Source organism: Fringilla coelebs, assembly GCF_963513975.1.
Source record: "Fringilla coelebs genome assembly, chromosome: 17".
Taxonomy (NCBI): Eukaryota; Metazoa; Chordata; class Aves; order Passeriformes; family Fringillidae; genus Fringilla; species Fringilla coelebs.
This window is the reverse complement of record NC_140043.1, coordinates 11257299-11282343: the sequence shown is the minus strand read 5'-3', so window position 1 is coordinate 11282343 and position 25045 is coordinate 11257299. Positions and strand designations below refer to the sequence as shown.

General features: G+C 45.9%; 1 protein-coding gene across 2 annotated transcripts in view; it reads left to right on the top strand.

Moving 5' to 3' along the window:
- Nucleotides 1-23932, top strand: part of KIAA1671 — a 64374-nt gene extending 40442 nt beyond the window's left edge. The window contains exons 7-13 of one of the 2 annotated variants that reach the window (XM_084217470.1): nt 14232-14350; nt 18309-18561; nt 19995-20169; nt 20337-20464; nt 20656-20789; nt 20949-21021; nt 21424-23932. In XM_084217470.1, coding sequence (XP_084073596.1) covers nt 14232-14350; nt 18309-18561; nt 19995-20169; nt 20337-20464; nt 20656-20789; nt 20949-21021; nt 21424-21450 — 909 coding nt within the window. In that variant the 3' untranslated portion in view covers nt 21451-23932. Of the gene's footprint in view, nt 1-14231; nt 14351-18308; nt 18562-19994; nt 20170-20336; nt 20465-20655; nt 20790-20948; nt 21032-21423 lie in introns of both variants that reach the window. The other variant, XM_084217471.1, reaches the window with a different exon arrangement.
- Nucleotides 23933-25045: the final 1113 nt, after the last annotated feature.

Genomic DNA, 25045 nt, shown 5'->3' with positions numbered 1-25045 from the left:
GTGAGGCCCTGGCACAGGGTGCTCAGAGGAGCTGTGGCTGCTCCTGGATCCCTGGAAGTGTCCAGGGCCAGGCTGGATGAGGCTTGGAGCGACCTGGGATGGTGGAACGTGCCCATGGCCTCCAAGAGAAAGGACTTGAAAGCTCATCTTGTTCTACTCCCCTGCAAGTTTAGCTGAAGTGCTGGAAAAATCCCTGACTTATTTGAATTTGATAGTGAAGGTGCATCTGGTTTGTTCTCCAAAGCATTTTGCCCTGATGTTAATTGAGGTGTAAATCTAAGCAGTAATTTAGATGCTTCAATACCCAGCAGTGTGTTCACGTGGGGCCAGAAGATTCTAAATTTAGTATTGCAGAAAGACTCAAGTCAGCAGTTTTCCAATCTTCTGAGGACAAAAATTGTATACTTGGTATAACTTTCTTTCTCAGGGGAGGTATAATAAAAAAGTGGAATATATTCTGTAGAGCATTTTCAGATCCTTCAAGTTCCATGCACATGTGAGGAGTCCTTGCAGCGAGCTGTAGGAATGTTTTGCTCTCTGCATCCTGGGTGAAATCTGGCTCTGCCTCTCCCCCTGTTTGCCCCAGGTGATATTCCAGATGGGGAGTTAAATTTATATTCTGCTCTGCCCATCCTGGTGAGGTGAAGGAACTGCTGACTAACTCACATGGCAGCTCCAGGCAGAGCTCTTGGGCTGCTATTTCAGGGGCTCCTGCATCAGATGGAGCCTGAAACCCTCTGGAATGGCAGAGTGCCCCGTGCACAGTCCCTGCACTGCAGCAGGCACAGAGCTGCACTTGCAAAGGCACAGATGTTAGAAATATCACACTTAAATTTAACAGCATGAAAATGTGCAGTAAGTCTTAAATTCCAGCCTTGGATGCAGGATCTCCATAGTTCATGAAGCATTATCCATAACTCTGGTAGATAATTTTTTTTTTCCTATTTCTTTACAAATCTAAGAAACACCCTGCTCTTGGGGAATCTGGTCAAAACTATCTCTTTCAATTTCCATACAAAAATAACCCTGCAATTCTTTAGGAGAAAAGCTGGGGGGGGGAAGGATTTTTTTTCTGTTGGCTGGATTTTCCTTGATTACTGAGAGCTTTTATAAGGCTGCTAATTTGCAAGCGTTCAAAACAAATACCTTCAGAAATGAGGATAGGTTAGGGACGGCTACATAGTTGTGACTGAAGTTTTTCCTGGAGATAATTTACAGGTTGGTGGAGCTGAGCTCCTAAAAACAGGGATTAAAAGGGAAGGCACCCAGTTTCCTCAGGGTATCTTGGGTTCATGTGTGTCTGCAAGGCACATTTCTGATACAGCGAACCTTACGCAAGAGCCATTGCATCAAGTGTTATCTAGAAATTTTTTGTTCCATTGAATCTCTTCCTGGATAGTTCAGAGGAGCAGAGGGTGATGCAAGTTCATGGTACTTTGTATGGCAAATTAAGCAACAGCCACAAACCCCCTTGAACAAACAACAGGGCGAGCAGCTCCCAACGTGCCTGTCTTGCCTCTTTCCCCTTGGTCCTGAACTAGTCGCAGCTTGACTTTGGACTTTTAAGTCCAAACTTACGTCATAAACTGAGATTTATTGATTTAAAACTCAAAGCTTTCATGCCTGCTGCCCTCCCAGGTGGGCTGTTCCCAGGATTCCATGGCTGGTGATACCTGGAGTCCTCTCGTTACCCTCAATCATTTTGGGTTTGTGGTACCAACCCCGTGGTCTCCCAGCAGCTGGGGAGGGAGCAGAGCTTAGGAAGGACATGGAGCTGTTCCTCACAACAGGGAATGGGGTAGAAAAGTGGAAAAACCAGCTTCCAATGGTCAGACCTGTTCAGCTTTGGTTTGAGCCTCTGGCTTAATCATTATCCTGTGCTGATAGCAGTCACTAACTGGGACATGTCCTCTTTGAGGCCATGAATGGCACAGTGAACCAGGTACAGGTGCTGGCACTGCCCAGGTGTCCAGTAAGCAGGACGAGGGTGTAGGTGTAGGATTCCCAGTGGGAATCCTCTGGTGTGGGTGTGAGACATTCCCTGGCAGAGCCACGTTCCCCAGGAAGGGTTAAAATCAGTAAGTCCACGTGACGTATGCAAACTATGAATCATTCCAATAGATCTGTGCAACTCCTGCCTGCTCCGGAGCCAGCAGATGCTGTTCCCTGCGTTGCCATGGGAACCCTGCCTGTACTATAATAAAGCCCAGCCCAGATCCTTCCTTGGGCAGACCTCTGCGGCTGGTCACCTCCTCATTGTTTCCTCCCCGGAGCACAGGGACAGGGAGGAGGGTTCAGCATTCCAGAGGCAGCAGCAGCAGCAGCGTTCTCCTGCTGGTAACCTCGTGTGCCTCAGCTGGGAGCGCTGGGAGCGTGGCAGAGCCTGCCTGGGAGGCAGCCGGGCTGCAAGCAGCTGTGCATCCAGAGCCATGTGAGCACAGGAGCAGTGGGGACAGTCCCTGCGTTTGTCCCTGGGCTGGGAGCCCCCCTGGAAGCAGAGGAGCTGATGTCATCCAGCAGCTCTTTTGGCAGGCTCTGAGCAGCCCCGCGGGGAGGGCTGGACACGCTTCCCCGCGAGCCTCCCCCGGCTGCGCTCCGCAGTTCTGCCGGGGAGAGCTCCAGGATGGCTCCGGAGGCAGCGAGGATGGTGAGGAGGGGATTCTGCTGCTGACACCCTGCTGCAGAGTTTGCTGAGGAGAAGCTGGATTTATTGTTTAGAAGATCTAATCGATTTGCTGCTAAATGGATTGTATAGGAGCACCAGAACTTTGGTCAGTGTACTCTCACCTGTCGAGTGGCCGAGCCAGGAGAATAGGATTTGTTTTATCCTTCTGATATTTACAGCAGAACAAAAACTTGGCTTAAAAAGGGAGTTGCTTTTCCTGCTCTGAAATGAGAGAGTGAAAACCTAATTCTCTGCTTGCAAATGGACTCGTTTCAAGTGACTGTGTCAGGATTTAAACATTGATTTATCTCTTTAACATGGCTGAATTAAACATATTTTGATGGAACTCTGCAAAGCCGATTGTAAGTAGGAAAAGTCTTTTATTTTTTCCTACTTGACAAATACCAATCTCCCACCTCACATCTTTGGTTATTTAATTTTAGGAATATGCTGAGGGTGATAGTGCAATGCTGTTTACCTTAGCTGGAAATATTTTATACACAGAATCACTTTTCGCAAAATAAATCAGGGTTGTTAAGGAGAATATATTTTAATTGCTACTGAATATTGATATTTCATCTCTGCTGGAAAAAAAAAAATGGATTACCTTGGAGACAAACTGACAGTGGCACAAACTCACATGACCCAGTGGATGGGCACAGTGCGGAGATCCTTGCAGGAAGCACTAAATTTAGTCACTACTGCGGTGGCTCATGAGCGGAGTGGAGGGGAAGGTGGCACCAGGACTCCTTTCAAGAGAACCTCTTCCTTCAGGCACTTTGCATCCCGGAGCAGAGAGTCCTTCCGAAGGTTTTCAGTGCGGAGTCAGCAGAGATTTTCCTCTCTGAGGAAGAGGCAGCCCAGCTCAGAGCCCCCCGAGCTTGTAAGCACCTTTTTGAGACCCTCAAGGGAAAAAATTCAGTGCAAACCCTCGGGTTTGTTGCAGCATTTTTATCTCCTCACAAAACCTTCCTCCTTTCTGCTTTTCCATCTAAAAACAGCCCCCAAAACACCTCCAGATAGTGCTGTCTGTCTGTCTGCTCCCAGCTGCTTTCTTCCTGCAGCACAGGTGGATGTTTTCATTTGCCAGGGAATCAAGGTTTGGGGAATGGGAACAATGTGGTTGATTTTTGAAGCAAGACAGTAAGGTAGGACACGTATTGGTCTAAAATTAGAAAGTTAAGCTGAAATTGGGCTGGTGTTGGTCAGTTCCCCAGTACAGGCCAGCATGGCTTTGGATGTGCTTCAGTATTTGTGATTTTCTAGTAAAAAATGCCTGAAGCTAAATTTGTAAGAAGAATGAAGTGCTGTCACTGTGCAGGCAACATAAATGATCATTATTTCCTTCTTTTTTTGAAAAATAGGTGTTTTTTTCTCAGAGTGCTTCCTACTTTGTCATGCCATAGAAGCAGTAGGGTCAATGTGACTTGTGAAGGCTGTGGCGTGGCAGAGACAGGGTGCACTTCCTGGGAGCAAAGGAAAGGTGAAGAGCTCCTGGTTCTCCACAGCTCTGTGCCAGACAGAGCCCTTTCCCCTCCCTTTTCCATTAGTCTCCAGGTTATTTTCAGGAAGGACTGTCTGTATTCCATGGCACAGCAAAGAGATGGAGAAGGGGCTGGTTTCCTGAGGGCTGCAGTTTCCTGACCTTCCTGGCCATTATTGACACCCCCAATTCTAGTTCTGGAACATCCTGCAAAGCAGCAAAGGTTTGGGGTGATAGGGAGTGAAAGGGAAGCAAATCTGGTTTATTTTATTTATTTCATGGAGAGGAGCTGAAACTGATGATTTAAGCCTCGTGTTTGACCAGTGACTGTGGTTGAGTGGTGTGGAAAGGGGCCCCAAGCCTTGGTGCCAACATGTGGGTAAATGCAAACTCTCTGAAGTGGCTAAAATGTTTTTTTTTTTTTTTTTTTTTAATTTATTATTAAACAAAACAGTTACTGATTGTGAAGTGTAAACACAGGCAGCTCTGGCGGGGTTTGCTCAGGGAATGAGCGCAGGTGACGCTGCATTCCTTGGGCAGGTGTGGTGTTTGAATATGGCTCTTTCCACTGCTCTCTATCAGCACTGGGTAGAGCATTTCTGTCCCAGCTTGCTATCCATGTCCTGTTTGGACAGACTGGGAAAGAAAATAGTGTCAAGTAAGCACAAAAGAATGAAGAAGAAAATATTTGGTAACCACTGTTACAGTGTTAGCATGATGAAGTTCTCTTGGCTTTTTTTTTAAGCTGGTGGTTTAGATTTATTGAAATCATCTGAAGGAACAACTTGTGTAGAAGAAGGCTGAAAAATGAGAATGTGAAACCTGCAGAGGACAAATGTTCTGCTGTCCTACCCAGCACTTCTGCTTACTGAGCAGAAATCAGGAGACACGGGGTGACCTTTTCACTTAAGTCACTGGTGACAGTGCTGGAGCTGCTGTTCCTCTGTTTCAGCAGAATTCTGCTTGTCCTTGGCTTTATGTGGGAATTTGGTTTCACTTGGGCTCAAACTTAAGGTCTGAGCACTCCAAGAAGTTTGTGGTTGGTGCCATTGTGTCTGTGGCAAATGACTGCTGAATACAGACCTGGAGCTGGTATTTTTTAGCTTTTTTGCAACAGGGTCCTGTCTTAGTCCTTGGAGCTGCTGACATTGTGCTAGAAAAAACCATGGAATGAGTAAAGTGTGTAATTCATGTGAACTGATTTCTGTGCAGCTTTGGGGCTGTAGTGTAGAGAGACACTCGGGGCTGATGGAGTTTTTAAAGAAGGAGCGGTCACAAACTCCTGCCTGACACAGCCAGGGGCTTCCAGCTCCCTTCCCTGCTGCCACTGGTGGCTACTGGTGGAGAACTTGGCATCATACAAAGCACAGAAAGCTCTCCAAATTCAACTCAGGCAGCACAATTTAAGTCAGTGTGAGTAAACTTCTTCACCCTCACATCTGCGAATCCATAGCTGAGCTTGCAGAAGTTTTTGCTTTGCAGCGAGACCTTTTAAATAGAAGCTGATTTTTCTTTCAGGTATTTTGATGGAGTTAATTGTCCATTTTCATCTCATGTCATCAGCTTGGTGTCTTTGTAAGAGGAGCAGAGATACATGCATTAAACATGGCCTCAGATTTAATCAGGGTCTATGGGTCATGGTTCTATTATAGGTGTGAGATCTGGTTTCACAGCCAGCACTGTTCTAGGTCTCGAGGTTTGTTGCCATACAATAAAACCAGGGCAAGCTGTTTGATTCCCTTGGCTCCACTTACACTGCTAAAAAAAGTCATGGAAAACCTCAGAGGTGTTTCACACAGAACAGGAAAGATGAATTCTGGGGCTGAGACTGGTCGATGTGTTTTACCTAAATTGCTCTGATACATGCTAAAAATAACACCGAAGTGCATTTAGGAGTGGTTTGCTTTTGGTGTACTGGGCAGTCAAAGAAAATGTTGTTTTCATTCAAAATTCATCTGGTACTTAGTTTGGATTCAGTTTTTAATTCCAAAATAAAGATGGAAGTGGAGTGATTTGTTTGATGCATGTGTCCCCGATGTGCTGGGAGGGCACTTAGTCCTTTTGAAGGTTTTTGTTGCATCCCACAGCCCTTTCCCTGCTAGAGGCTGAAATTCCCATCCTAGTTTTTCTTAATCTTCCCAGATGTTTCATTCTAAGCTTGTACAGCTTGTTGCTGGGGAAAGCTGATGGACTCTGCCTTTTCCCATCAAACAGGATCCCTTTCTGGAGCAGGACAGGGCCCTGGTTTGAGTTCCACCCCTGCATTCACCTGAACTGTGTCTCTGCTTATAAAGGAGCTTTGACCTGCAATCCCTCTTATGTTGTACCCTAATCTATCTGCAAAAAGTTTGTCCTTTGTGGTGAACATCCTTCAACAAATTTGTAAGGAGAAATTACTACAAGTTGGCACTTTGATTATGAACTTGGAATAGGTACAGGCCCCACGGTGAATAGTTCTGCTGAATTGTTCTGCCCTAATATTCACTGAGAACACAGTGAGTTGTTCTCAAAAATAGTATTTTGGTACTATCAGTAAATGGAATTTTAATCTTTAAATATAATCTTTAAATTCCCAGGGAGTTGTTAGGGTAGGGGGAAGCAAGTTTGCAGCAAGCAGGCTTTAAAAATGAGTTGTTTGTCTTGTTTGGGGCTGGGGGGAGGAGTGAAGCTGTTCAGTTTAATTAATGAAGATACAAGGGCCAGTGCTGAAACAGTTCCTGCTTTTTCATTCTTAATAACTTCTCTTTGGTTTAACAGGCCATGAACGTAGCTGGCAGATAAATCTGGGCCAGAAACCCATAGTGATGGGCATTTGGTGGCTGCCTTTGTTGTTCTCTCATTATTTTGGCAGGAATGCTTATTTAAACAACTTTACTCTGTGATTTCATTTATGCTGATTGCAAGGAGTTGATTTTTACCATGCTCTTAAACAAGAAGAAAATAGCATAAATAGATTTAGAGCCGATATTTTCTGTTCATCCACCTTGCTGCCTTTTTTTTTTTTTGAAGTGACAGCTTTCAGGGGAAAAAAATTGTATCATAGAAAAACTTCTCTGAATGCAAGCCTTAGAATCATAGACTCCTAGAAGAATTTGGATTGAAAGGGGGCTTAAAATTACCCAGTTCCACGCCCTGCCATGGGCTGGGACACCTTGCAGTATCCTTGCAGGTTTTTCCAGCCTGGCTTTGGACACTTCCAGGGATCCAGGGGCAGCCACGGCTTCCCTGGGCACCCTGTGCCAGGGCCTCCCCACCCTCACAGCCTCCCTATCCTGGCAATTGAAATTGGTAATATTGTGAAAGTTTTGGGAAACACTCCTGGCGTTCACTGGGGGGCTGACTGTGTGTGTGTGTTTTGGCTGCTGTCTCCTCAAACATCTCCTGAGCTGTGCGTTGAAACGAGCATGTTTGTTATTCACTTGTTGTCAGGAAATCCTATCACTTTCTCTACATCTTTAATTCCAGGCTTTAAGCTAAGGAGAGCTTTTTTCCTCAGGAGTGTTTGTTTGAAGTTTAACTCGTGTCTCATGTGGAGAGACGTTAACTGTGTAGAAGAGCTGTGAAATGCAGCATTTGGAGTAGGAGGTGTTGATTTCAACTATGCAGCTTTTCAAAAAAAGCAAATCCATCCCCTCCTTGGCATCCCAGAATGAAATTGCCTTATTCTGGCTTGTGCCTCCTGCAGTGTTGAAGTCGAGGGATGCTGTTCCAGGTTTTATTAACTCTGATGGGAGTTACACGTGCCCTGGGGAGAGCCTGGATTCCCTCTCACTGCTCAGGATCTTCCTGACCCAGCCTCTGGCTCCTTCCTGCTGCCTTGGCTTTCTTAGGGCTTCGTTCCTTATCAGCTTGGCTGCCTCAGGCTGAAAAGGAAATTTAATCTGATGATATAAGAGAGGTTTTAAAGATGTTCCCAGCTAGTTCCTCTGCTGTGCTGTGGTGTTGCATGTTCCCACCTCTCAGGGGAAGTGCTGTTGTGGCTCACTCAGCCCTAGCAGGGCTTATATTTAGAATTAGATTTTCGTCTGCTTTTTGCACATCGGGTCAACCTCTGCTCCATCTTCAGCCTTGCCCTGAACCACCTGACCTGTGTGTGGTGAGTGTTCACAGCCAGGCAGAGCAGCTCCATTTGCAGAGTAGAAAAAAAACCGACAAACTCTCAAATGTCTTTGAAATGCTCTGTGGAATGAGGAGAAGAGCACCAGGAGTCCCTGCAGGAGCAGGGAGCTGATGTCACTGCATGGTAACCAGATCCCTGGCAAAACCAACTTCATCTGCATTCCTCTGACCACATTCTCTGCTGTGGCCAGAATCCATGCAGGGTAGACTTAGGATCTCTCTTTGGTGCTGCAGCCTGTGCCAGGGCTTCACCACCCTCACAGGCAAGAATTTCTTCCTAATATTGATCCAAACCTGCTCTGTGCCAGTTTAAAACCATTCCCCTCCACATCCTTGTCCAAAGTCCCTCCCCAGCTCTCTTGGAGCTCCTTTAGTACATCTGTAATTTTTGCTGGGAGAAAGGGTTGGGATTCAGTCCTGTGCAGCAATGGGGAAGCAGTGAAAAGGGGGGGAATTTAGACCAGTCACCCTCTAAAAACAACTCCTGTTTCGTAAGGGAATTGCTGTCAGGCTTTAGCATCAGGGATGTAATTGGTGGCTGGGTATCATATCCCTGTGGAAGAGGCAGGCAAAACTCAGATGGAAAGGCAGCCCAGGGTTGCATAGCAACAGGGAGGCTGTCAGGCCTGATGGCATTTATGAGATGCTTGGTACTGTGGGACTGGAACGTACTCCACTGCCCATGGGAGAGGGAAACATCCATTATTTAAAGGATTTTTGAGCAGAGCAGTGGAGCTCCTTAGGATCTGAGAGAGCTGAATGTGCTGTGTGAGTGCTCACAGTCACATGGGGCACACGTGTGTTTCTGCAGGCACTGTTTGTGCATTCAGCAGCAGCAGCAGCTCCAGTTTTTCACATAAAACCAGCTTGTGCTGCCCAGCCCAGGATGCACCGGGGCCAGAGGGATCATGGAATGGTCTGGGTTGGCAGGGACCTTAAAGCTCATCCCATTCCAGCCCCTGCTGTGTGCAGGGATGCCTCCCACTATCCCAGGCTGCTCCAAGCCCTGTCCAGCCTGGCCTGGGACACTTCCAGGGATGGGGCAGCCACAGCTGCCCTGGGCAGGGAAGCATTTCTTTCTGATGTGAATCTGAACCTGCTCTCTGTCAGTGGGAAGCCATTGCCCCTTGTCCAAAGTGCCTCCCCAGCTCTCTTGGAGCCCCTTTAGCTACTGCAGGGCCATAGTAAGGGCTCCCTGGAGCTTCTTTTTTCCAGGCTGAACAACCCCAGTTCTCTGCCTTTCCTTATGGGAGAGCTGCTCCATCCCTCTGATCATCTTCAGAGCCTCCTCTGGACTCACTCCAACATCTCCACCTCCTCCCTGTGCTGGGACCCCAGAGCTGGACACCCCCAAGAGGGATGCTCCACCTGAGCAGACTCCAGAGCCACTCACTGCCATCTCCTTACCTGCTGACCCCCCTGGAGGTGGCTGGGTCAGGCTGGAAGGCCCTGGAGGTTCTGAGATGGATTCATTCCCTTAATTCTGTCCCTGCTCTTGGGGCTGGTCTCCAGGGATGGGGCAGTGCTGTCCTGTTTGGGGCTGTTGTGCTGGCAGGGGTGTTGGGGAGGGCTGGGGAGCCTTCCCTCATGCTGGAGGTCTGGAACTCATCCCTGAGCTCAGCTGGGCAGTTCCTGGAACTCTTTATCTGGGGCTGCAGCAGGGAGGGTGGGGGCAGAAGGTGCTGCCTCAGCCTGGAGCACTCCCCTAGGCACTGACTCCATCCAGCAATTAATTAAAGCAGGAGTTGGCTGATCTCAGCAGTCTGAATCCCACCTGAGTGCTGGGAATTAAGAGGAGCTGGAGCCATGACTTACTCCTTATGGGCAGCATTCATTGGATGGATAGTAAGTACAGATGGAAATCCTGGGATCCTCTTCCCACTTGCTGGCTTGGCATTTGGGCACTTCCAACTTAAAATCCATGGGCTGTGACCCTTAAACCCTCTTATTGTGGTGGGGTTTTCAGTGTTGGTTGGTTTAAATCTGATGTCACATTCTGACAATTCTGTTAGTGCTCAAAAATATATCATTTAAATTCTTAGAGTAATTTTAATATAATTTAGGTTATAAGGGACTCCTTGTGCTCATCAAGCCCAGCATCCCATTCAAAGCAGAGTCAACTACAAAATAATACATGTATAGATGGGGGTCTGTTGCTGTCTTGCTGGCATGCTGGGAAACAACTGGAATACTTTTTGGGATTTGTAAAAACTTGTGAACTCTGCTAAAATGCAGTGTCACAATTAAGGGGCAATTTGACCACATTTTTTGCTTCTTTAATTAAGGTAAGCAGAGGGAAAAATGGGGGAAAAAAAAGGAAAAAGCTGTCCTTTTCAAGAAATCAGCACCATTTTTTCTCTGAGTTGTATATTAACAAGGCAGATGGTCAAAACTTCCTTCCATTGTGCAGTTCCTCTTCATACCCAACCCATGCCAGTGGAATTTAGCTCTGAACATTCACACTCAAGCTGTGGGCTGTCACTTTGGCTGGCTGATGTCTCGGGCTCCTTGGCAAACAAAGATATTTTTGAAACTGTCTGTGCAGCTTCTGACTCAGGAGATCTCTCAGAGCTGGTGTTCCTCCTGTGCCAGGTCTTCATTTCCCATCAGTGCAGCAGGAGGGTTTTGCACATAAATGTCTGCATTGACCCAGAGTTAGGGGTAATTTTGGGGCTGGTGGGACCAATGTTGTGTGTGCATCATTTTCAGGAACAGGAAATTGCAGGAGTAATCAGCCCTGGACTGTAGCCAGCCCAGCTTAATTCCAAGGGAAGGCTGAAAGAGGCATAATCATAATGGCTCATTTTAGAAGAACCAGAGGCAAAGCAGGACACAGCTCAGCTGCTTAATTTTATAGAAAAATTAGGTAGATTTTTTTTTTTCCCTAGTTCCTGGTGTAAGAATTGGGAGGTTAAACATCAAAGCTTGGAGAATTACAGCATTTGAAACCTGGATCAGTTGTGGGTTTTATTTGATTTGGGAGATTTTTCTGTCATCATAAATTAGAAAAGTTCTACTTTGGGTTTATCTTGTGTGCTAAAAAGACACCAGACCCTTCTTTACTGCTTTTCCTTTGGAATTATTGGTTTTCCAGTTTCCTGAGTATTCTGTTTATGGAGGAAATGTCTGTACCTTGCCTGGCTTCATGTGTTGACTGCCTTGAGTCTTTCAGGAGTGTGATGACAATAATAGAAAAGAGATCTTCAAAAGAAAAGCTAAAACTCTTCATTCTTGCTAATAATCACCTTCTGGCAAGGAAAATCTTCCTGGTTTGTTGTCACTTCCTTCCTCTGCACCCCCTCTGCTCTGAGCTGCTGCACAGGCTATAAATGGCTTTTCTGCACCACTCTCGGTGCCCCCAGCCAACACCTCCTCCACCAGCCAAGGAGAGGATCAGCTCCTCTTCCCACTCCTTATCTTTCTGCTTGGTACCTAGAGAGCATTTATTTTTTCCAATTAATCATTTTGGCACCTTAAAAAGTACGTGTTGAAAGGGTCTGTCAGGAAAGGACACAACCGTCTTGAAATAAGCAGCTTCCTCCAGAAGCAAAATAAAATATTGATTCTGAATATAACAAAGTCTTCAGAACACAGAGAACTCTAGATTTCCTAGAGTTTAGAGTGTTTTATTCCTGACATTTAGACTTTGCTTGTTGTATTGAACTTAACTTCACAGTGCCTTCAGAAGCAGTAATTTTATTTCTTTTTTTTGTGTGTGTGTTTAGCACCCAGAAATAACTCTGCTAATGGTGTCATTCTGGGCAGCAGTGTAAAATGTTGTTCAGTATTACTGAGCCTTCACAGGAGTGGTGTCTTTGCATCTAAACTTGACCCCTGTGGCTGCTGAGCCGTTGTTATCTGGGCTGTCCACACCCCTGTGCTCAGCCCCCAGGGTGCTGATAACTCACTGCTGTGTAAACAAGGGCTCCAAAGCTGCTCCTCTGCTCCTCCTGTTCCTGCTTCTAAGCTTTTGAGTCTAATTTCTAGCAGAAACAGCATGAGTGGTTGCAAATAAAATGGTGCCATGTGTAGAGGTAATGGTCGTTAGTTTTAACCAGTTGAAAACATTGTACAAATTGATTGTAAGAACAGGGTAACTCATGATGTGGGATTGGCATTGAAAAAAAATTCATAATAAGCATCAAGGTGGAAAAAAAAAAACCCTGAATGAGCCTGGACAGTTGGGAGGGGAGTGAGAAGAGCCACTGGTATTTGTCAGTGCCTTTCCTAGAAGGGCAGCTGCCAGCCAAAGGTGCTGTGGCCACTGGGTGAGAGCTGAGCCCAGAGTCCCTGGAGCAAATGATGGGATTGGGAAGCTGCAGAGGGAATTTGTGGAAGGCAAAACATAGAGCCAAGCCAAGCAGGAGGAAATGCCCTGTGGTTTCTAGGAAATGCCAGACTGTCTTCAGTGTTGGAAGCAGTGTGTGCCTGGCTCACATTTGGAATCTTGTACCTGGCATGGACTGGGAAATGTAAGAGCTTAACTCGCCTCCAGGCATTCATGTACTTGTCTCTATTTAGATATCTATGTAGGATAGGTTGGGCTCCATCTTTTAGAGGGTTTTTTCCAACCTTTAAGATCCTATGATTGCATAAAGTGTAAGAACCAGTGAGTTCTGGGGCTGCAGGAACATCTGGAGTATGCAAAGCAGGAAACGTCTGTTCCATGTAACTCAGAAACCAAACCTGCTTGACTTGAGTATTGCAAACAGAATTCAACTTGGTCTTTAACTTTGAGGTGATAGTTGGAGTAAATGGTGGAGCCTTTTGTATTTTCTTTGCATTAAAACACACTTTGTCAGCAGCAAAGAGCACAACAGGGCTGGAGAGTGGCTGTGGCCACTGGGAAATAAGAACTGATTATGAGAATTGGAAGTGTTGTGGGACTTCTTCAGTAGTCAGGTGTCAGCACTGCTGAATTATAATATGAAGGAATTCTACATATTAAATATGGGATTTCCTAATTGTTTCTTTGTGTGTGCTGCCTGAAGTGGAAGAGTTGTGTTCTGGTCCAGCGACGTGTTCTGCTCAGTGGGTCAGAGGCAGGGGGTACTTAGAAAAAGCACAAAATCCTTGCATTTTTCAAGGGCTGGTGGAAAACCATGTAATTTGCTGTCAGATAAAATCTTGATAAGCAAAACTGATCTGGAGCTGAAAGCCATGTTTGTATTTGTTCGGGGTAATGAAGGTGAAAGAGACCAACAGTTAATTATCTGCTCCCAGTGTAGGATTTCAGGAGCTCTTGAAGCTCCCTGAATAACTCTGCACAACTGCAGGGCTGGGTTGACATTGGTGTGCTGCAAATCTGGGGTGCCAGCACTGACCCACTTCTCTCTCTGGAAAGCTGAGAGCCTGGGATCCACTCATTCCTTCTTAGGAAAGCAGCAGATCCATGGAATAAAAACAGTCAGGAGAGGAGAGGTCAGAGTAAAACAAAGCAAACCCACAATGGTCTGTCTTGGGTTGGGTTTGGATGTTACATCTGTTTGTAGAAGGCTTTTTGTGTCTGGCCCTGTGCTTATTTATTTATTCATGTATTTATGAATTTTATTTTTAATGTCTTCCAAAGAAAGCTTGGGGGGAAAAAAAGGATCATTTTATTAAACCCAGGAAAAAGCAGTGCAGTTGATGTTTGCCTGCTGTGCTTGAGGAGATGAAATATCATTCCCAGCACAATTCCTTGTGCTTGCATAGGTGCTTTGAGAAGCTCTGTGCAACCTGAGATAAGAGCAATATTAAAGCAGCGTGGAGTTCCTGAAACCAGGGAGTCAGCTCCAACCTCTGGAATCCTTTATTTGCCCAGGAAAACAATTACTGTAATTACTGTTCAGAGAATTACTGCGCAGAGAATTGTCACTCTGACTTCACAGCAGTTCCACTCTCAGATTCCAACCCATTATTGCCAGTAAAAGCTGTTAGTGCCTCAGCCAGGGGCTGGAGCACTGACTGGAGGTGTTTTTGCAGGACCAGCTGAGGCAATGCTTCTCCAGGCAGCCGCCGGGGGCCAAGGACACGGACACGCTGGTGCAGGAGCCCGACAGCCAGTACGGCACCTGGAGCGAGCAGCGGCACAGCGGCGACAGGTGAGCGCCCTCCTCGGCTGGGGAGGAGGGGGAGGGCTGCAATCCCACCATCCCACAGTGCTTTCATGCTGGAATGGCCCTAAAGATCTTCTCATCCCAGCCCTCGGCCATGGGACACTTCCTGCTCGAGCAGGTTGCTCCAAGCCCTGTTGTTGGACGCTTCTGTTGGTGAACTGCAATGATTAAGTTAAAATCACGTACACAAACTTATGCATATAACAACATCTCTTCCTTGATTTCTTTTTCCAGTAAACCTGTTTAATTTAATCTTCTTGTACTCTTAGTCTAATTTTCAAAGTTCTGTTTGCTTTTGCCAGAGCATCCTGTTATCAAATCTCTTACGTTAACCAAGTCCAAAGTCCATCATCTGTCTTGTGTCCCCCAACATTCTAACACACTTCTACTTGTTTTCTTTGTTTTTAAGTCTGATTTTCTGTCATTGCCTTTCCTTTTAAAATACTACCAGGTGGGGTGAATGGCAAAATCCCTCTGGAAAAGCAGAGTGGCAAAATCCCTCTGGGGCTCAGGTGGGGTGACTCAGGGTGCATCTCTCCATGCCCACATCTCAGACTCTCAAGTGTTTTATTGGTGGTGAAGTGGAGGATGAAATGGAATATCAGCTGAGTGAAATGATATTGAATATTGCTGATGCTTTTCTGTTCTTGGAATCATTTAGTGAAATAAACCTAGAGCAGCAAAGTGTGAGGTTTTTTATAGTTCACACCTGTTGTGTAAATTACAGCTTGATCTACCCTGAACTTGTATCATGTCTGCTCAGTGGGGTATGAAAATAGCATTTTATCTGATTTCTAATGCTATACTTGTTGGGATCTTACAGCAGACATTAATGTCAATTACATTTGGTTTGTTCTGCACTTGAGAACTGTATGTTATGAATATTTTTATTGCTTATGAAATCAGGGTAACGACCAGCTCGAGGCTCAGCAGCCAAGTGAGTGCCAACAGTGACAGCCAGGCTGCTGTAAAATTAACTTGGATTCCAGGATGGTGCAGACATTTCTGAGATCAGTTTCTTTACAAAGGTGCTTGTCTCAGCTTCACAGCAGACAGCCCTGGAGAGTTATTTCAATCCATCCATCATGATTAGAACAGCTCCACCTAAACATTCCAGTTCACTGGAGGATTGGGCTCAATCCCATGTGCTGGAATTTTATTTGCACTGCAAGAAGTGTTTAGGTTTTGCCTTTTTTACAGTATAATGGTGACAGTGTAGAAACGCTTCAGCATTTTACTACCCCATTGCTCTGCTTTATTTTGACTTACAGCTCATTGCAGGGGAATTACTGCTGTATTAATTCAGGCACTTGAAGAGAAATGAGATTAATGTACTTCTAAATAATGGAAGTCTTCCTGGAATGTATTGAGTGTGCATTTTGTCTGCAGTTTATTTTGGATGAAGTCCCTGCCAGGAGCAGTGCAGACATTTTGAGGAGGGCTCTGCCTTTGGTGCCTCCTCCTCACCCCAGCTGGAGGCAGGAACTCTGAGGAGATGTTGCTGGTTCAGTTTTCCTGTTTGGCCTGGCTGCCTTCCCTGGGAGCATTTCCACTGCCAGCCCCACGGTGTCACATCCTGCAGGGACCAAACGGTGTCCCAGCCTCCTGCTGTGCTGGGGGAACCTCCAGGCTGGGGCATTTCCCACTCTTGCAGCCATGGAGGGATTATTTTAGGAGTGTTCCATTAGTGCTTCTGTGAATGACCTCATCTTCATGGAATCACAGAGTCCTTAGGGTGGAAAAGACCTCCAAGATGACAGAGTCCAGCCTTCACCTGAATCCCACTGTGGCCATTCAACCAAGCAGTGCCACCTCTGCCTGGCATCTGGACACTTCCAGGGGTGGTGACTCCACTGCTTCTCTGGGAGAGGAAGGGAACTCTGAAATCAAAAGCCATAACCTCATGGCAACAGGATGAACGCTGTCCTTTTCCTAGATGAGCTTTTGGAAGGTGAAGGAAGGAGTATTTTCTTCTAGAGCTGAGTCACTGCTGGAATTAGCATAAGGAGCTCCCCTGGGCTGGTTCCAGTGGGCTTTGGCCAGTAACTCCTTGGGATGGACAGGGATGAAACCATCTCCTCCCATTTGGAGGTGTTAATTGGATTTTTCTTAGTTTATCTAAAAGATTTTATTTTAGTTTTTCTCAAGTGCTTAAATAAGCTGTTCCAAGTTGGCACTGTAACTCTTCTAACTCTTCTAGGTTAGAACAATCTTGATAAGGAAAATCATTGTTTTTTACAGGAAAGGAATTGGTTTTAGATGGTGGAGCCATGAAGCTCTGACTCCTCATTTCACAGGCTGAAGCAACACCTTTTTATGGCCTCTATACACTGTCTTGCTAAAACTAATTAAATTTAATTGCAGTTGGAAGTGAGGATTGCTGTCAGTTTATTTTCCATTGTGATAACCATCCTGCTGGGTTTGTGTGCTCCACGTGAGGGATGATTTCTCAGAGAAGTGTCTATAAATGTACCTGTGGAGCATCAGGGGCAGCTCATAGAAATGCTCACAAACCCTGAAATCTTAATGAAGTAATAGAAAGAGGTGCATGATATATCTTAGTAATGAGAACTGAAAATATGTTTTCAATTTCATTTTTCTGAAGGGAATTTTCCCCCTAATTAGCTGTTCACTGGAAAGAATTCACTGCACATAACTGGGTTTGGACTCCAGCAATCCCTCCCACATTTGGGGATGAGCTGTGCCATAGGGGTTGGTGTATGGGGCTCTAATTGTGCAGAAACTCCAAAGGAAAATCCATTGGGAAGGTTTGGGAACGAGGTACCACCAACCAGTGCTAATTCAGCTGGATTTCTATCACATCTTGCTCTCAGATATTTCAGTTTTGAAAACCTCAGTGAATTGTATCAGCTGCAGCCCTGGGATGTAGCAGGGAGGAGGCATTGTGATGTTAAAATCCAACAGGATCCTTTCAAAACACACTTCAGTTTCCATGAAAGGTCCTGCAGATTGTGCCTCCTCATTCTTCCATGTTGCAGTGGCTCTAGAGCCTAACGCTGCAGATACCAAATGTCATTTGAAGCAAAAACCCTAGACAAAAACTTTCCCCCAGAGCTCATTAGTGCCATTCTTAATTATCCTGGGGCCCACTGGTGAGGGAGGGAAGCAGCATTCCCTCTGCTCCTGTGCTGGAAACCCTCTGGGCAGTGTCTGCTCTGCCAGACTGGACATTGTACCATGTGCTGATGGAAGGCTGTTATCCAGCAGGAAACTCCTGAGTGTTTTCTCCTGGGATTGCTGTAGCAAAGATTAAGGTTTATTGCTTTAAGGATGTATATATATTGATATGTACATGGGTTTTTTAGGTTTAGAACAGTTTTCCAAGATATGTGCCCAAGAAATGCTGTTTAGGGGCAAAAGAGTTTTATCAAGAGGAGGGGAAAAAAAAAAACCCAGAGTTAAATCCTTTAGGTTTTGGTTTTTTTTCAAACTGGGAGTTAGAAGCAAGACAGCCCAACTTTTACTGATAGTAGAGTGTTCCTATTTCAAGGAAAGGCAGACACAACTGTGTCCAGCTTTCAGCCCTGACCCTGCAGCTCATTCCTGTCAGTCTAGGCCACGGGAACAATTTTAGGAATACGCTGGGAGCATCCCAGCACCGGGGTGCTGCTGCCCTCTGTGTGAGGCAGGAGAAGCTCTGCCCATGGAGCCCTGCCTTAGGGTGCCACCTGGTGCCCAGCTCTCTTCAGCTCCAGCATTCCTGAAAGAAAAACTGGCTGGGTGGAATCCACCCCAATCCCCAAGACACTGTGAATCCAAGGGGTGAGGGCTGTGCCAGAGGAGGGGATCCACACCCTGCTGCTGGTACTCCAACTTCCCGTTCCACTTTTACTTAACCCCTGCTGACCACGTGTGATCCAGCCCGGCCTTGCAGGTCTCTGTTTGCCCCGAATCTCACAGATTCCATTTGCTCCATTTGCAGCTTTGTGGGAGAATCTCCCTCCCTGGACAATGAGGTGGTGTCGGGGCGGAAGCAGCCCGCGGGCAGCCACCCGTCCTCGCTGTCCTCTCAGACAGAGCCTCCCTCCCTGCCTGAGCACCATGACTTCTCCAAAGAGCAAAGGAGCACCAGCCTGGACCGTTCCAGCACAGACATGGACTCCACTGATGGCACTGATGTGCCTCCTGCAGGGGACACGCTCCCTGAGGACAAGAGTTATTTCTCCTTCATGGATGTAAGTTCTCCCAGTTAAGCTCTCCCCAGTTCCTTCTGGAAACTTTGCAACCAGTTTTGCCCTGCCTTTCCCACACTGAATTTTCCCGGCTGTTTTCCCGCCTGAAAAGTTTAGGATCAAAACTACAGAGTTCTTCTAAGTCTCTGTGGTGTTTAGGTTCTGAGAGATTCCATAAAGCTGCTGGCCTTGGATAATCAATCATGGAATCCCAGACGGGTTTGGGTTTGAAGGGATCTTAAAGCTCATCCAGTTCCACCACCATCCATACCTTCCACTAGATCAGATTTTCTCCAAGCCTCATCCAGCCTGTCCATGGACACTTCCAGGGATGAATATTGGAGGCATAATTAAATAACACAAACAGTCAGTGACTGCTGTGCTGTCAGCCATGCAGATTTAAGGCTGTAAGGACCTTCACTAATATTTTTCTTATTTACAATTGGTTTCTTTCCACAGTAGCTGACAGTTGTATTTTAAAGGATTTTTTTTTTTATATTGAAGAATCTTGCAGTTGGTGTAAGACCAGGAGTTTCTGGCCACACACAGTTAATGATGTCTAGTGCTGCAAAAACTTTGTTTAGTTTGGAAAAGCCCTCTAAGCTCATCGAGTCCAACTGTTCCCCCAGTACTGCCGAGGCCACCACTACCATGTCCCCAAGTGCCACATCCACGCAGTGTTTTAACACTTCCAGAAGGTTTTGTTTGTCCCTGGGCCACTAAAGGTGTCTCTGTAAAATATTAATAGCTCTAAGTGCAGCTGGCAAATGCTGTGTGATGAGTAGTTTATTCCTGACCTGAAATCTTTGGAAAAAAGGAGCAAACCCACATCTTCTAGAGAAGGGGAGGCTCAGGGATATTTGGTGGCTACAGGCAGATCTGTAACAGCACACTGCTTTAAGCAAGTAAATAAACTACAGCTCCTTAATTTGTTCTGTAAATGTTACTGTTTATTGGATATGTTGAAAATGACTGATCATAGAAGGTTTCTGAATGGTGGCACACTAAACTTGGAGTGTCCTTATTGCTGGGGAGTGGCTTTGAGTGTTTGTGGCTGGCAGGGAAGCTGCAGCTCTGCTCTCCAAGGGAATTTTGTGTAGCTGTTCTTTTTAGATCCCAATCTCGGGATTTGCCTTCAGCTGCAAGGCCTGTATTCATAAAACACTCTAGGAACTAAACTCCTGATTATTGCAGTTATTTTTTATATTAATTAAGTGCAAATTATTCATGCAGCTCAGGTACCCACAGCCTAGAGAGATCAAAGGATTACACCCAGTTAGCCACAAAGTACCACGTCCTCATCACACACTCTCTTTAATATGATTTTAAGTGACTACAATAATAATAATAATCAGGCAAATACCCATGTTAATTGGTGAATGCAATCAAGTGGGGTGGAGGAGCTGGGGCTCATTCCCAGGTGTGTGTCTGTGCAGCACACAGCTGTCCTGGACTCCAGTGCTCTGAAGACTCGGGTGCAGCTGAGCAAGAAGCGCCGGTGCCGGGCGCCCGCGTCGCACTCGCTGCGCAGGAGCAGAGGGCTGGACCTGGAGAGCAGGTTCTCCTTGACAGAAGAATCAGATAATGGCTGGATGTTCAAAGATTCCACAGGTAACCCCTCAGCTGTAACTGGTTCTGGTCAGCCAGGGTGCGAGGGCAGGAGTTGGTAAAAGGGGTTTTTTAATACTGCAGGAAGAGATGTTGAACAAGGCAGAGGTGAAAAGCAAGCTCATGGTTTCCCCCTCTGCTTTTTTTTCTTTTTTTAAACAATAAATTAGAAGAGAAGAAAACTATGCAACAGGAAGATTCTGAGGAGGAAGACAAGATCCAGCACACTCCGAGGTCATCTTCAGTGCAAGCCCAGAGACTGCCTGTGTTCCCAGGGATGGATCACTCAGTTCTCAAGGTGAGCTCAGGCAGAGCCCAGTAGGTGGGAGATAAACCAGTTCAGTACCTGCAGGTGCTTTATAAGGAATCCCCTCTCTCATTTCAGGGCATGTTTTGTTTTTATAGATCTGGAGTGATCTGTTCTGCATTCCAAAAGAACAAAATAGCCTGGTTGCTGGCTTAAAAGGCTTTCTTGATTTTTATCTTTAGGCCCAGCTGAGGAAAAGACAGGAGTCTGAGAGCTCTGGTGACGCCGGCTCTGCTCAGCTCTTCAAATCCCCCAAAGCACAGCTCGGCACTCCCGGCAGCAGAGTGCTGCCCTCCAGTGTGGAAAAGGAGGACAGGTGAGAGAATCCCAGCATCAGGAAAAGGCTCATGCTCTTCTTGGTGGGAGGAAAAAATAATGCAACAAGCTGTACATTCCCTTTTTTTGTTGTTGTTTCTGTCGGGAAATAATGAAATAATAATGAAAGAATAAAGAGTATTTTCTTTTTATGTCTTAGGTCAGAAGAAAAATCTCCTCAGTGGCTGAAGGAGCTGAAATCAAAGAAGAGACAGAGCCATTATGAGAATCAGGTTTGAAAAGGTACTTGGGTAGGAAGGGGGGCTTTGCAGGGTGCAGGTGTGCAGTGACAAACTCACATTTCCTTAGGTGTGTTGGTCTCACCACTGTGGCCCCACACCAACGCTGCCTTTACCCTGCCCTGTGCACCAGGGCTGTCAGGGACTGCTGCCCCTCCACTTGCAGTCACAGTTCCACTCATTCTCTGCATGTAATTTGATTTTCATAACCCTCACTCTGTTGGGATTTCCCAAAGTTGGAAAACTTTGTGTGTTTTCATCACAATTCTGGGTGGCTCTTAAGCATTTAATGCATTAAATAGACACAACCAAGGTGGCACTATGACAGAAAACACATTTTAAGGTTTTCCTGTCCCTGCTGACATATCACACCCTTCCTTCTGTTTTCCTTTCCAGACAGTGATTCTAACTAGGAGAAGATAAAGAAGTTTAACAGAAGCCTTAACTCATCTGAACCTAAACCCCCATGTCATGTTGCTGCTGTTTGCTTCCTGCCTCAACTGCTCTGTGCATGGTGCCTTCCTGTTATGTGGAGAAAAGCTGCTTCAGTTCATAGTCAAATACAAAGCTGTGTCTGTCAGGCTGGGGGGACAGGGGCACTTCTGACCTGCCTGCCAGGAGATCCCCCCTGGGTCATGGTCAGCACCTCAGAAAGTCTTGGCAAACAGAGCTATTTGGGAGTGCTGTGATCCAGGGAACTCCCCTCGCTGTGGAACAGACTCTGTAGGTGTTCACCTCTGGGAGTTATGTCTGGCTGGGCTTTGTGTTTGTTTATGAAAATAATAATTTTAATCAAATTTATCTTTTTTTTTTTTTTTTTTTTTTTTTGGTGAACAAATAGTAAGCTCCTATTTAGAATGAAATTTGTGGAAGGTGAGAGTGGAAGAACAAATCATGTTTACTGCCATATTGAAAAAGGAAACTTGATTATTTTTTGTAAAATGTATTTTTGATTGGCTTGTATTTACATGTGATCTGCTGACCTGGCAGATGGAGATAATTTTTAGATGAACAAAATGTTAACTTTTGTCACTCTTGAAGTGGTATATTCTGTGTTTTGTCAGCATGTGGAATAATTGCTTCATTGGAATGTCTTTCCTAAAAAGGATCAAGCAATAATGTCAACCAGTTCTCTTTAAAAAACAAAAAAAAGTCAAAATATGTAAATACTGTTTTTATAACAAAAAAGGAAGGGAAGAGGGAGGATGTTACACTCATATCAGGGTTCCAGTTAATTGTTGAATGTCACTTTAATAGCAGTTCAGATAGTCCCACTTCATATTTTTATTTGTTAATCTGTAAATACCAGGTTTAAGTTTTTATTTTTATGCTGATTTTGTGGGATAACCTAAATGTGATCTTGAGTTTCTCAGATGATTTCCTGTCTTTCCTTTGACAAGATGTGCTGATAGCAGAGTAGAGATCTCCTGGACCACAGGGGTGTTTGGGTATCCCTAATTCTCAGATATTCCCTGTCTCTGGACACTCATTCTGAAACACCAACCACCATGGCCATGGAGGACAGACTGGATTCTTGCCCCAGATAAGTGCTCTTTCATAACCTTTAAAGGTGTTGTAGCCCAGGGAGGGAGGTGACTCCAGGTGTTCCTCAGGCTCAACCAGGAAAACGTGGAAGAGGGAAAAGGAGAGTGGAGAGCTCTCCTCACCTGGCAAAGCTCCTTGGGCTGCCCTCCCCACTGGCTGAGGGGCCCCCCTCGATACAAACCATAAAGCACCAGCACTTCAGCTCCTTTTCCTTTTTGTCCTTTTTTTTGGTTTTTTTCCCCAATCAGCGTTTCGGGAGCGCGGCTCCCATGGGGCCTGCCCAGGCCAGTGTCTGTCAGGCTTGGAGCTGCCAAAACCATGTGCCAATTCACCTCATGGGAGAGTCACAGGGGGGGATTTGCAGTCCCAGTCTGCAGGAAGTAGCAGCAGGATGAAATAGCAGCAGGATGGCAGGAGACAAGTCCCATCTGCACAGCTCTCGCTCCCGGATTTTATTCCGGTGGCAGCTCCCTGTGCTCCCTGGAGATGAGATGGAGACATCTGTCTGATGGAAAAGTCTTTTCCCTGTTGCTTTGCCCTGTTTCTCATGGGAGCTGTTGCCACTGTTAGTTTGGCAGCCCCTCTGCTGCCCACAGAGCAGTGATCCCCAAGATTCTGGTGGAATTTTGGGGATGGGTCATGTCAGTGCAGCCACCACCACTGAGCAGCTCCTTTTAAAACCTTGCACAGATTTCCTTCCCTCTCCTTTAGAGGATGGTGGAAAAGGTGACTCTTGGTGTGCTTTTTTGGGGTATATTCCTGTGGCAGCACCCAAGTGTGTGACACTCACCTGGGGCAGCCTGAGCAGCAGGTGCAGGTGAGGAGGATGATGGTGAGGATGATGGTGGTTGCTCTCACTCACATCAAGTGGGGCCTCCCATATCCAGAAATCAGTCCCTGCTCACAGGAACATCCACACAGGCTGCGTTTTCCCCTTCCACAGGTGACAGTGTTGTGTTCCCAGCAGTTGGAGGATTTACTGGTTCTTGGTCTAGGCCAGAAATTCTGTGGCTGTTTGTGTTGAGGAGACTGAGGGGATTGACACGAGGTTTCCACACAGCCCTTGAATGTGTTTGCATTTCCACATCTGCTTGGACAATGCACTGAAATTACTGTATTGAGTAGTTTAACCTACTACTGAGAAATGTTTAATGCTTAAATGTCTAATTAAAGAGCATCTTTAGAATGTTGTTGAATGGGAAAGTGTTTTTTCTGCTCTGTTATTTCTTTATATTGTACATGGATTAAATATCGACTTCCTTCTCTTTGGGTTATTGCTCTGTAATAAAAGATATATAAATATGTTATTACTTCTTAAATGATAGAACAGACTGTAATACACTTTATATAATTCTATTTTAATTCCAAATAATGCTTCTTGGAATTTTTTGTGCTTTCACTTTTTGTTGCCATGTGCTTTTTCCTGCTGTTTGTTGGAGATGGAAGTGAACTCTAAAGTTCCTTCAGATGTGCTGCTGCTTCCACTCCTGGATCCTGCCCTGGAGCAGGTTCAGGTCCTGTCCAAAAAGTGATGCTAAAGGTGATGGAGGCCCTGTCATGTCCTTTATCTCTCCCCTCACAGCTCCTCAGCTGTTTCTCCTTGCTTAAAAAGCCACATCAATATTGGGTTTTAAAGGTGGGATGATGTGTTTTGTGGAATTCAGGAGCACTTCCTGGCTGCCCTCCTCTCATGATCCCCAGCAATCCTGCTCCAGGTGTTGTGCCAGGGACTTGCACAGCTGCTCCATTGCTTTTTATTGGAATTCCCAATTGTGGGTTTCTTCCTTTTTATTTTTCTGTTTGCAAATTCACCTTTTTAAATCTGTGAATCTTCAATTTGTTCCTCATCCACCAGAGCCTTTCACTTGCAATGCTTGATTCTCCAACCTTTGACATCCCCAGACTTTCCACAGGACTTAACCCCCCACACACCATCCCCTTTTCACTCCCACAGAAGTTTGTTTCACCCTGTTCTTTCTTTGCAAACTGAAATGCACGTGGGGCAGGTTTGGGATTACAAAGGGTGACCTGTAGAAGGTTTGGAGCATCAAATCCCTGATTTCTGCAAGGATGGTGTGTTTCAGGGGCAGGTGGGCAGCTCTGGGGTGCTGCTCTGCCTCATGAGGTGTATCCAGGTACAAAACCTCTGGGGGGAGTTCCCAGAGCTGTCACTGCTGTCCCCAAGCCAGCTCTGGGGGTAAAACAAACTACTCCAGTGAAATCCAGAGCTGCCACCGTGACTGTGCTCCCTGCCAGCCCAAGGTCACTGTCTGCACCTCCCTGAAGGACACTGGTGCAAGAGCAGCTGCAGCCAAGTGAGGGAAGCGTTGGATCCATCCCTCCAGCCCAGTGCTGAGAAGGAAAAACAGGTATTTGCTTTAATTCCTTTTAAAAATTGACTTTTGGGAGGTGAAGGCTTTTGGGGCCATGTTGGACAGGTTGGGGGAGCAGAGGGGCAGAATGAGATGAGCTT